The sequence below is a fragment of the Manacus vitellinus genome, unplaced genomic scaffold (assembly GCF_001715985.3).
Source record: "Manacus vitellinus isolate BGI_N305 unplaced genomic scaffold, ASM171598v3 scaffold_43_pilon, whole genome shotgun sequence".
Lineage (NCBI taxonomy): Eukaryota > Metazoa > Chordata > Aves > Passeriformes > Pipridae > Manacus > Manacus vitellinus.
Genome location: NW_021940560.1, coordinates 5,613,010 through 5,626,163, shown reverse-complemented (window position 1 = coordinate 5,626,163; position 13,154 = coordinate 5,613,010). Strand labels below are relative to the sequence as shown.

The following is a 13,154-nucleotide window of genomic DNA, read 5'->3' as shown; positions in this document are numbered from 1 at the left end:
AGAGAGATGCAGTAATTCAGGAACCCCTGCTCTTTTACTTTAAAGATGCTTTTACATACAGCAGCAGCTCTAGCACATTTCTTCAGTGCCTTTAAGATACGAGGAAAGAAATACTGTATCAGAATTTAGATTTTCTACTCTAGTAAAATTCATGCTGTAGTCTGGGAATGTTTTGCTTATGGAATGAATAAAAAATTTAATAAGGCTTTTGGGCTTATTTAGGATATATATTCAATTCTTACCTAGATGTATTCTTGTTCTCTTCCTGAAAAATAAATTTTGACAGCTGCATGTGCTCAGAACCCTTATTAAAATAAATGCATCAGCTACATATATATGAACAAAATGTGATTTTTAAGAAAGGCCAACTAATGGTTTTGTAACAAATCCTTACTAAGAGTGAGCAGAGAGAAGCACTGCTCTGAGAGCAGACCAAAAACCAGGTGGTACCTTGAGTCTCTGTCTCCTGTTTGGCCCTATCCCTTACTCTGGGAAGTCACAGCTCTCCCTGTTCTCCCCAGGCAACACACACGGATCATGTTGTGTTCAGCTGAATGGGAAAGACAGCAGTACCCTGATTTTTTTTCCTTCATCTTCTGTTGTATTTCCTGCCCAAGGAAGGAAGATGACATCTAATATGACTCTATTCTGTTACATCAACTGGAAAATTAGGTAAGGACTGAGACCAGTGTTTCCTTTTCCCATATCTCCAGACTGGGCACCAACAAGTCCCCAAGCCAGCCTGCAAATCTTTGTACTTCTGTTGCAAAACTAATGCTTTGAGCACTAAGTTACAAGTCTCTCTGCTATAAGCAGCTGTTCGTTTTCTTCCAAACACCCACTGCTCAAGGATATTTGCCATCCAGAAATCTTAGAGAAATACCTGTTGCTTTTAAGCACATCCTTGACATATGAAAAGCAAGTCTAATGCAAATGATTCCTCCATCCGTTTAGATGAGATACACGGTTTGTTCCCTGCTTGGTTTGTGTGGGAGAGAAACCTGGACCTCTGGTTTGCAAACTAGCTGATTTTAGACAGCTTAAGTCAATCTGGCTACTCAGTGAAGGCATTCCAGAGAATACATCACACGGTGTCAAAATGACAACTCGGTAGGAGTCTGATTTGTTGAGCAGTAAAACTTCCTGCTTATGCAGCTGGCGAGGCAGTAATGTACAGAAATATTACATGGGAAGGCTGGAATATGGGAAACCAGTGACTTTCACAATGTGACATTGCTTAGCAAAAAGCTGCCTGTGAAACCCAGTGTTCACATTTCCAATTAGTTTGCCTCTAGCTCTCATGCAAGTAAAGTCCTCATGCTACTGGGAAGGAAAAAGGAAGGGGGAGGGAAGAGGAGCAAGCAGAGCTGGAGAAATGAGTGTGAGTTATACTGTGCACTGTGTATTGGCTATAAATCCTGCCTGCAGGAATTACTGAAATGGAGAAATAGTTATCTCCTAACTTTGAGATCCAATCTGCAAAGTCCCTATGTCAGCGTGATGATTTATGTGATACAAAGTCGTCAGGATTCAGCCTGACACAATGAAATAGATGTGTGCAGGAACATGGTCTCGGTTTTAAACGGTGAGTAAAGCCCAGCTTGCCGGCTGTGCTGCGGAACGCGGGTCCAGCGTGCACGGTGCCGACATAGGAACAGAGGTCAGGCTGCGGGTGCACTGGAGAAGGGAGAAGGAGGATGCTCGTCACTGTTCTCCCGTGACCTCTGCTTGCTGATGAGCTCCAGAGGGAGCTGTGGCTCGCCTTTTTGCTCAGAGATGCACTCACAAGAAGCAGATAGCAGTGCAGGATACATGTGTGGTACCATGAATCCCTCCTTTTCTCCCCTTCTCTTTGCTCCAAACATTCATAAAGAAAACTCAGGTTTATGAGCTTCTACTTGTAAGAGTTTTTCTGCAAAGCTGTCCTATGCAAATACAGGTAGTAAACAAATGAAACCTAGTGTGCTGTCTTTGTAATTTTAGTAAGCATGCAGTAGAAATCAGTGAGAACCCTGCTTTAGAGCCTCATGAAAAACAGTGACATCCCAGGATTGTTACAGCTGTGCATTTTTCAAAAGGGAATCCAGACCTCGGTGCAAATAGTTCTTCTTTAGCGTTAGCGCTGAGTGTGTTTGTTTGATGCAAAGTTGATCCAGAAATATATTTTCTTTTGAGGTGCTGCCAGCATTTGCCTCTTCCCTCTCAAAAAGACTGATTATACTGAAAACCACACGTAGCAAGTGAGGATACAAGGCTGTAGGATTGGTGAGGCATAAGCACACATTTCGCTGTCAGCGCTGCCACCCACTCGTCCAGGCTGTGGGTGTCTGGTTTGCATAATCACCAAGCAGTTATTTATCAGGAAACACACCAGACAAAGCCTTATATTTCAGCTGGCAGCCAATCAGATCTTGATGATTTGCACTTTTTTTTTGGTTTTGAGATGATGTTTATTTAGATACCAAACACAAACTTTCTGGATGAATGCCTTTCTCCGTACACTAAGGAAACAAAGAGGAGTGAGTCCGAACAGCAAAGCCGTGGTGCCACCACTCTATCCTGCACATTTTTGGCTGTCCTGCAGAGAGCAGTAGGATGAAAGTGAAAATCCTCCAGCGTATTGTGTATATTTAAAATAAACCAATAGCCTATTTGGGTTCAGTTCAAAAATGACCCATCTTTGAAGGGCCACGTGGATTTTAGTTTTAATTCTCTCCTTCGGTTGAGAACCTGAAGCTGCCAAAACCAAACAGAAGTTTTTGTTTCTCTGTCCATGCAGGAGACTTATTAAGAAGGAAAGAGAAATGCCTAAAAGTAATGGAAACAATATCAACATATCCGAAGGGTAAGTGATGAAAGCACTGATTGGACTGTGGAGGAAGGTTTGCAGAGGTCAGCTGAGACTGACTTCTGCCATGTGCCATGCAGTCCTTTGCTCCAGAGGAGCAGCAAAACCTGGAATCTCTGGCAGAGGAGAAAGAAGGTATTTCATATGACAAAAGTGAGAAGACATACAACTCTAACAGCAACTGCTTGTCATGAAAATCTTGTGAAAAAACTGCTTCTGGTGGGTCATGATACTTGTCCCCTGTGCTGTTGATTTTAAGAAAAAAAAAAAATCATTACTCAACATTTTCCACCAATTAAAATTACTGGCCAGCCACCAGTAAAGTCAGCAAATAGTAGCATTTTCCTTCTACTTAGTCATGTTTCTCTTCATTCATCACATTCATAGGTCCTTTATTTAGGTTTTTATAACACTAGGGTAAATAAAACAGACTATGTAGTGATTGTGAAAGTAGAATGGAGGCTTGGATCAGACAGAACAAAAACATTTTCACCATCTCGAAAAACCTTTTTGCAAAAGATTACATCAAGATGGTCAACAAAGCCTCACAAACTTTTGGAAAGTGAAAAGAAACACTCTGTGTGTTGGTAGTGGTTGGAGGATTTCAGAGAGTGCTTTGCTAGACTGCAATCATCATCATCGCGTTTTCCTTTGATCTGTCTGGAGACGTGGCAGGATGTTTAAAGCTGGAAACAGCACTTTTCTAATGTTCTCTAACCTCAAAAACAAGATGCCGAACGTAAGGTTTTTTCCTCCTTTTTTCTCCCTCCAGCTCATTCCTGCCAGAACAGACTATTCAATTGTGTACTGTGCATCAGGACGCTCCCTGCTGAAGGAGGGGAGAGCTGTAGTACGAGGAATGAGAGGGCTTTTGTTGCTGGAGGGAATTTTTTACTAGCTTTTTTCTCTGTGTGCGAGAGACATAAAGTGCTCTGGAAATGTACAGACTCTTCCTGCCAAGAATGCTTGTTTTCACAGCTCCCCTTTAACCAATTTCAAACTGATTAAGAAATAATAATAAAAAAAAAAAAGTTTCCACATACATATCCTAAACTCCCTGGCTGACAGGTATTGCTGAGCAATAGAGTCTGTAAAAGTGCCAAAATAGCCTATTTGCCCAGAAGAATAGAAGAATCAAATATTAATACTGATGGTAACGTGAAAAGAGACTTTTCAGTGACAAGAATAAATTCAAAGCTGAAGTGTTATTAACCAACTGTCTTAATTAAGCTATAAGTATGATGTACTAATATTTTTAAGGACCTCATTCAGCTGCTTGGCCTTTGGCTTTAAATTTTTTCCCCAGAAAAACTTTAATGCAAAATAATTAATTCCTCTCCAGATTTGAGTGTTACTCTTTTTGAGCGAAATATTTAGAGAGGATTCTATCAAAATGTTCTACTCCTGACACTGACTTCACTTAATGCTATTCTAATTAAAAAGCAGATTTTGCGTATAATGTAATGCTATATGAGCTCTGATAGATATATAGGAGATCACAGCATAAATACAGGCTAAATATTCTGTGGAGCATGTACAGAAAGGAAAAAAAAAAGCTGTTTGGGAGTCAGAGAACATTGGAAAACAAAGGGAAATCTGTAACTCACTTTTCTGGCACCTTCTCCCGGTGTAGCCCTCGGTGCAGGAGCACACGTTTGTTCGAACGCAGTGACCGCCGTTCTTACAAGGGGGAATGCACACAGCTAGTGAAAGGAAAGGAGAAGTTTTGTGCACCAAAATCACACAGGGGATCAACACTGCCTAAGTACAGGCACCTTATTTAGGGGCCTCTGTTGGGAGACGAGGCTGCAGAGGGTTTTTTTTCAGCTGGGGCAGGGAAGGTGTCTCCCCAGAGGGTGATTTGGGCAGATGCCTGGATGGAGAGCCTGATTCTGTCTTGTTCATGGAAAGAATGTGGGACATAACTCCTAGCATCTAAGGGTCTCAGATACCTGCAGTTAAGAGGTCGGGGTATTCCTGAGAATCTCTTAGGTTTTTAAATCTCCAGCTCAAGATCTTCCTCAAGGCTTCTGACTTTGAAATAAACATCAGTGTTTGACATTTGCTGATTTGACTTTGTTGCTGTTACTTCCCCCTTTCTCAATGAAGCAGGAGGAAGGGTTTTGCTATTCTTCAGCATCCATCCACTATACCCCCATATCAATTCCATATCCCACACAAGTGGATATTTATTTTCAAGTTTGAGCTTTATCTAAACCGTAACACTTAAAGGCAAAAATTCCAAATCACCTAGGTGTTGGAAATCACTTTCCATGTTGAATCTCAAAAGGGAAACATCATCAAGTTACAGCCTGTAACATTTTGGTATCATTTTTGTGCTCTCCTTCACCCCCAACATCATAAAAGCAAAGAGCTTCCAGCAAATTTCATTTGCAACTATATTTTTGTGTGCGAATCATTCACTTGCAGAAATATGCATTGGGACTGCATTCATCTGGGAACTCCAGGGAAACAAAAGAAAGAGAGTAAGAATGAAGAACATTTAATATTGAAATAGTTCAGGTTTGGTAATAAGAATGTATTTATATTCCAAGATTAGAGGGTTACTAGAGCTATGCTCAAAAAGAAATGAAAAATAAGTGGTGTAAGCACAGGTACCTTCCAGCTACTTGAGCTCATAACAGAAGTTCTTCTCTCCTGCATGTTCTGCCTCAGATAATGGGTCATTAACTTAAGCACAAAGTGAGCAAGAAACTCAAGATATGGTTTGCCTCAGTTTAGAGCTCAGCCTAGAACAGGGATTCAAAATCAGGTCCTGCTCTATGTCAGTCAGAGCAATATTTGATCAGATCTTTGAGCAGGGACCTGATGGAGTCCTGTTCAAGTCTCCCACCCATGGCACTTTAGGGTGGTCAAGCAGGTGATATTGTGAGCCCCATCTGAAGATGAATTATCATCTGGCTCTGATAGTACCTTCCACAGGGTATGCAAAATGAACAAAGTAGAGCCATGCTTCAATGTTTAATTGAATAGTTGCTAAGTAGTGATATCACTGACTCAGATAGCTTTAGATTAATTATTTAGTTTTCATTAATGCCATTACAAATAAGTGCTTACTCCTTCACAGTACCATTAAGAACAATATAATGTGGATTTATGACAGACTATAACACAAAGGAGAGCACAGAATTATGACAAAGAGAGTCTCTGGATATGCTTCATGTGGGGGGCAGGTAAAAATATAGGTGCTGTTTGTATTTGAAGCCTGGATCCTTTATCAAGATGATAAATAGAACTTTCTTACCTCTCTGGCACTGTGGTCCATAGAAACCATAGGGACATGAACACGTATTTGGCCGTACGCAGATTCCTCCATTCAGGCACACAGGGTTGCACACAGCTGTATGGGAATATCAGACAACTCTATGGATCTTTGATCACGTTGAACTTTTTAGAGTAGCCACTCTTTTACTGCTGACTCTTTTACAGGTCATTAGAGTAAATATTTCTAGTAATACTGTGAAAAGTTTCATGCAGTCCTTGCTGGTCAGTTGTGCTGGGGCATTTATTCATGGTTGACACGGTGGGAGAATTTCAATGGTGTTTTAGCATAGCTTGGGGGATGAAACGGAGTATAATTTAATGTAATGATTTAATTCATTTCTGATGTATTCCTTTAGTTCACACAGTTCATTTGCTTCCATTCCAGTGTCCTCACCAAACACAATCCTGAGGTAGTAACTGTTGTCTCATTATATGGTCCCTGGGTAACCTGGAGTTGAGATATTAACCATTTGCTGCTTTGGCTGCGTTCAGCAGAGCATTGTGGCATTTTCATGAAGTTGAATAGGTGTGCACCCCAAAACCTGTTTGTTCTGCCTCATTTAAATGCCACTTCCTACAAGACATTGGCTCATGCATCAACAGCAAAGCTACTGGCTGAGCTCCCTTTGCCTCTCTATGCAACTGTTGTTACTGTAGATGATATAACAAGCATTAGGAATTAAAAGCTGTCTTGCATATTTGTATGTGGCAAGTACCAGACTGTTAAAAAAAAAAAAAGACTATTAGAATTGCAAATTGATTTAGCTAGGAAGTCAGTGTGTGAAGAATAAAGAATCTGATAAAGTTTTTATTGTACAGCAGAGTGACAATTTAAAGCAGGCTTTTTCCTTCTATTGCGTTTATCTTTCGATATCTTGCAGAATAGCCCATTAAATAAATTAAATGCATTTATGTTTAAATAAATTAAGGGTCACTAAAATATTTCAGATGAACTAAAGAAGAAATAAAATGTCAATTTGGAAAGAGAAAATAAGTGAAATTGTAGTCTAGATGAGAGGCTTTTTTGACTAAGAAAAACCACTTATGAAGTCAAAATGGACTTCATTCATTGCTAATGGAGAATTTGGATTAGTTGCCTCATTGTCCTGGCTAGTTCACAGATGTCCACAGTGTCAGTCTGTCAGTGTTTATATTTCCATTGGTACAGCCCCCTAAGTCCCTTTTTTTCTTTCATTTCTGTCTCTGTCTTCTTTCAAAAATTCCTATGATATCACTTCAGGTGGGAAACCCCAGCAGTATCCAGAAAATACTCTGTGTAGTGCACACAAAACAGTGCCAGAGAGGTGAGCCAAACCTTTCCCCTAAGGTGTCAGCAGACAAAAAAAATCCTGCCACTGTGATTCTGGGTTGGAAATTACTGTTGCTTTTGCTTCTTGCACGTTCTCTTGGAATAATCCTGTTAAAGCCACGCCAAAATAAAATTGCAGAACTCAATGAGAAGAAAAAGAGAAGATAGTGGGAACCAGAATAGGTAGTGACAATCCCAGTCACTTTCTGTGGATCTTAGCTAGGCTAATTTATGTGTCCTCATTAGGTCTGTCATTTTAACACTTACAGGAAGAGCAATCTCTGGGAGATGGAGGTTAAAATGACATCTCTCACCTTCCAGGAAAGGTAATGTAGGCTGAAGGTGTCTTAGTCATTTAGCATTCACTGTGGCAGAGCAGACTGCCTCTGTAGCCTTGAGGTTTGGCACTGATTAAGATGGTCCTCGGTCTTGCTCCTTTTAATATTTCACTATTTTGCATGCCTTGTCCCAGGTGAGTGCTGCAGTTGCTGTGCCTTTGGAGGAAAAATATGTACTCCAGCTTTTAGCACTTCGATCCTGAGAGGGAGATCTGAGCTGTGTCTATTCAAAACAGGGCTCAGAACTGTGAGTACTGTCTAGAAATAGGTACCTAGTTCCAATCCTCACCTTGTCACTTTGTACTGACTGGTGGAGGTGGCTTTTCCCTGAGCTCCCACGTTCTGTGGATGCCTTTGCAGGTGCTGTGCAAGTACGAGATGCAGGCAGGAGGAGCAGTGTGAATTCTGGCAGCAGTGCATTCTAAGAAATAACTCCAGAATCACACAAGCTTAAAAGGCTGTGAAAAGGTTTTGTTTGTGGGTTTTCTCTTCATAACCCTGATATTTAGATAAACATCTAAACTTAGGAATACTTACATAAATGTCTAAACTTATGAACACTTACATAAACATATGAGCTTAGGAATACTTACATAAACTCAAAGCCTTCTGAGCTTTTGCCCTTTACTATTCTTTGTTCTTATGCTTTAACTCTTCAAGCAGCAGATAGGAATCTGACCACTGAATTACAGGAACCACATGGATTTCAGGCATCAAAAGGCTTGAGAGACCAGCCATTTCTAACCCTTTACCTGTTTCACAGGAAGGGCTGCTCCACCCACTTCTGCATTTGCACTCATCTGGTGACACACAGACCCCACCATTGTGACAGTGCCTGTTACACACCACTGGAAGACACAGAAAAGATCAACATGTCTTATCACTGACACCAATGCAGATCCTAAAGTTGCTCTATCACAGCAAATATCTAATAGTATTGATGCAAGAGGCAAACTGAGGGTTGAATCTGTCCTTTTCCTTGGTTTTCTTTCTCTATTAGAAGCCTTACATCTAAAATTCTTTGGTTTTAAAGTATTGCAGCTACTCTAGTTCAGACATGAAATTATGTTCCTGTCAAGGGCATCCTGATATTTAAATAAGCAGCACTGTAATGATGGAACTGCACATGTTCTGCCATTCAGTTAATATAGAAGGTTTTGAAGGCTGGTTTTTTTTTCCCCAGACATTCTCTGTATGAATCTCTTTTTTAACTTGCATTGCAGAGTAACATGGCTCCTAATAGGTATGTCTAGTATTTTGTGTTCTCAAAATTAGCATTTCTACCTTCACTCACAACCTTGAATTTCATAAATGTTACTATAAATAACATGCACGTTTTTACTTCTTTGTTTGTTTTTCCAGAAACATTTTTATGTAGAAAATATTGATATAGATGTGCATATTTTTACATAATACAACTACACTGCTGGTAAATAAATGCTCTGAAATAGTTTAGCTACTGTATTACTTCAACATGTTATATTTTGTTTTTCTTCCTGTATTTATTAATAATTTTAAGGGGAAATATAGGAAAAATAAAAAGTCATTTTTTTATCTTGTAGTTTTCTGCTAATTCAAACATGTAATGAGAAAAGCCTGAGTGAGTTCATACGTACTTGTTTCACATCGAGGACCTACAAATCCATAAGCACAAGAACAAGTGTTTTGAGGTAGACAAGTTCCTCCATGCTCACAAGGCGGATCACACTGTGCTGCAAGAATAGAATAGGAGACAAAAAAATGCAGTTCAAATATTGCATTCTGTGTGGCTCTGAGCACAGCACAGGTTTCTTCTCTCCCCATATCATTTTATTAATCCAACAAGTAATTTGGCTATGGAAAACACTGCAGGATAGCTGTGGGTATCACATTAGTAATACAGCACTAATGAGCAGCTATATAATGTCTGCAAGGGAATGATTTTTGCATAATCGTGTTTTACTTCTGAGCATGCACATTTTTAAGTACATATTTTTGAAGTCTAAGGATGGACCAAGTACAAGATTTGCCTGGTGGATGGTCAGTAAGCTTTAACCTGTGACAGAAGTTACATTAAGGCAGAGATGAAGTGTTTCTTCTGTAGAGAGAAGTGTTGTATGGGGATTTACCAGCCAAATGGCAAACATTTAAGCAAAAATTTTAGTATTTCGTGAGTAGTATGAGCTCTGTAGTCAAAGCAGCAAATCAGATAATGACTTCTTGACTTATTGCAATATGCAGTGTCATTCTGTTGAAGAAAGAGGATGAGCAGTTGCATGGTGTAAAGCTGGAATGGACTGCAGCTCTTGAATAGGATGTTTGCTGAAGACTCACCTGCCTTTTAGATGTTGATCATTATTAATCTAATGGTTTTATTGTAGAGGGAGCCTGGAAGGTTTCACCTCTTAAACCTGAGATCTAAGGTAGGTACCTGACACTAGATATCATGAACACTGCCATTTGTAGCCCTCTAATAAGAGGTAATTTTTTTATGGCAAACTCAAGAGGAGGAGGCAGATAACTGAAGGGACAAGATGATCACTGGCACTCTAAAAAGAAGTGCTGTGAGCAGGAACAGAGCAAGACACAGGTGTCAGCTGGCTCTCATGCCTCTGGGGAAAAAAAACAAAACACCTCACATACCAGAATGAAAAACATCTTTCCTTGTGCTTGGGAAGTGAATACGCAGAAAAATGTTGGGCTTTGGCACACTTTACTGGCAGAGTTTTGTCTTTTCTAATGAATATGAAGCTAAGCAAGGTTATTCCAAGAAAAACGCAAAATGAAGCTAAAGAGATCTGAAACAAAACACTTTTCATTTTAAGTATTGTTACAAGGGAAAAGAACCTTAATGCACCACATTTTCTTCTTAAAACTGGAAAACAAACTATGTAAATGGAAAGCTAAATGGAGGACAAATTCTTGGGGCACCCATAATTTCAATGCAGTTATTGTGTTGAAGACCTCCTCACCTCTTGTAATTGTACAGAGCCTTCATGTAAAGCCATGGAATATGAATTTTACCATCCCAAAAAGTAATAAAAGCCCACACACATTGGCCAATTCTAGTTAAAAAGACAAGCTCCAAGAAATCAAACATTTTGACAAAAATAACATTGAAGAAATATATTTGGTATTAGATCTGCTCTTCAGGTACTTTGGTATTTACATTTCCTGTTACCATACAGTTTTAACTGTGAAATTTTCACTACTGTATTATATAACTTTAGGATTTGATATGCCTGAGAACAGAAAACTTACTAGATGTATTTTAGATCCATACTATACATGCTGAGAATGTCATTAAGCTAAATTTAGTTTTGATTTGATGGGCTATGAGGTTTAGACATTTGCAAATCAACATATATTTAGCTGAAATTCAAAGTGTATATCTACAAGAAAAAAAAGGATAAAAAAGAATAGTTGCCTGGAAAACTAAATAGATTTAGATAAGTTTAGATTAGATACTACTGTATTACTGTGAGGGTGGTGAGGCACTGGCACAGGTTGCCCAGAGAAGCTGTGTGTGCCACATCCCTGGAAGTGTTGAGGATCAGATTGGGTGGGGCTTGGAATAAACTGGGCAAGTGGTAGGTGTCCCTGCCCACAGCAAGGGGGATGGAATGAGATGATCTTTCAGGTCCCTTCCATCCCAAACCACTCTGTCATTCTATTATTTGATTTAGACCCATTTAAGCAGCTAACATTAACCTTTCCCAAAGTGTTTCTAATTCAGCCACCAGTAGCAGCCGCTGAAGTAAGTCAGAGGCTCAGGCAGCTGGGGGACTCATGCCATTAGGGCAAACTGGAGGTAACAACCCATGATGAAATGGAAAGTCAACAAAAGGGGAAGAAATTGAAGCTGGCTTTACATAAATTTGTTATTCCTTTAAAATTTCAGGGCCATGTTTATAATTTATCACTTGTGTTTGGGGGCTTGCTCTGGATCTCACTGAAGTGAAGGGCAAGTGTAGGGCTCTGAAAGGAGGGTGCTGCTGCATGCATATCCATCTGACCCCTTCTCATTCCCCTGGGTTTGGGTAAGCACAGGGCTTGTTTATAAAGGGATTTCTTTGCAATTAGAAACTAAGGAGGGGGTAGAAATGGTTAATATTATCTGTGTGGTGATAGGGGAGTACAAAACCTTGCAAAAACGTACCACTCTTTTTAAAGTATGTGAAATATGATTGCCTTTCCTGTAGGATGATGGTTGTATAAAGCCTCCAGGTGCCTAAGTGCTATGCCAAGCACAGTGACATTCAAACATATTATGCTTTATTTCAGTGTGGTTTGTATGTAGCACTTAGAGCAAATGTGTCCGTTTGAATAGAATACTTTCCATCTGGCCTTTACACATTCCAAGATGCATCTGAACTGTCAGAAAAGAACATGGTATTTTGGATATTAAAACATTTAGCTCTTATGGTGACATTTAATAGTAAAATGTTTAAAACTGTTCTATTACTGGGGAATAGCAAAAGATAAAAACTGAGCACTGGCTGCTATGTGAGAGCGAAAGTAATATTCACCTAAAAGACATTTCCCTCTGTAATAGAAATATATTGTTTGTGTCAGATTTTTTTCCCCCAACTTCTATCTTTCATCTTCTGGAATGAATTTTTTTTTTTTCCATAAGCATTTGCTAAATTTTAGGAAGGTATTGCAGTGTTTTTATACTAAGCAGTTTTGGATGGGATAAAATAACAGCAAAGAGGAGAACATTGCTGCAAATGGTCAATCTTGCTGTCAAATGTATGTATGTTTATGTTTATAATTTAAAATCTGGAGATGAAAATGGAGAAGTGTTTTATTGTTTTCTTTGAAAAGGCTTTTTGGGAAATATCCCAAAACTTCTTTTTTTTCTATTAAAATGAGATCATAACCTTTTTATAAGTTTCTCTACAATAACTCTGGGGGCACTCAGGAGTACTAGATGCTGTGTTGTTTTCTCCATTTTCAGTATCCTTATCAGCAAATGTCTTCCAGGACAGAGTTATTACTGGGCATCTCAAGTGAGTAACTCCCTGTGCCATCCAGTACAGGAATTCCTGGGTCTGCACCACAAAAACCAGGTGTGAAAGCATTACCTGCTTAAAATTTTGAACACCAGTCAGATCAGGACAGACTTCACTGGAAGGAATCTACATTGTTGTACATTGTTTCATTGTACATTATTTATTTTCTTTCAAAGGTGCATCAATCTAATTTCCTAAATGGATGAAGTTTTAATATGTGCAGCATAAGGTGGGTAAAAAAAGGGAAAATAAAATTAACAGGTTGTTGGTTTTCCTTTTGAAAATTGTGGGCTGAAGCATTTCTTTTGCATGCAAGATACTCAGACAAAGGAAAGAAAGCATAGGGTTAAAGCATGTATTAGTGCAATTAAAATAAGTCA

At 39.3% G+C, this 13,154-nt stretch overlaps 1 protein-coding gene across 1 annotated transcript in view; it reads right to left on the bottom strand.

Moving 5' to 3' along the window:
- The window catches only part of LOC103759527 (von Willebrand factor D and EGF domain-containing protein), a 175,847-nt gene that overhangs the window by 23,803 nt on the left and 138,890 nt on the right, over positions 1-13,154 (bottom strand). Inside the window, exons 22-25 of the mRNA XM_029962195.1 lie at positions 9,397-9,492; positions 8,533-8,628; positions 6,114-6,209; positions 4,456-4,551 (exon numbers count right to left, since the gene is read on the bottom strand). Of these exons, the coding sequence (XP_029818055.1) occupies positions 4,456-4,551; positions 6,114-6,209; positions 8,533-8,628; positions 9,397-9,492 (384 nt within the window). The remainder of the gene's footprint in view (positions 1-4,455; positions 4,552-6,113; positions 6,210-8,532; positions 8,629-9,396; positions 9,493-13,154) is intronic.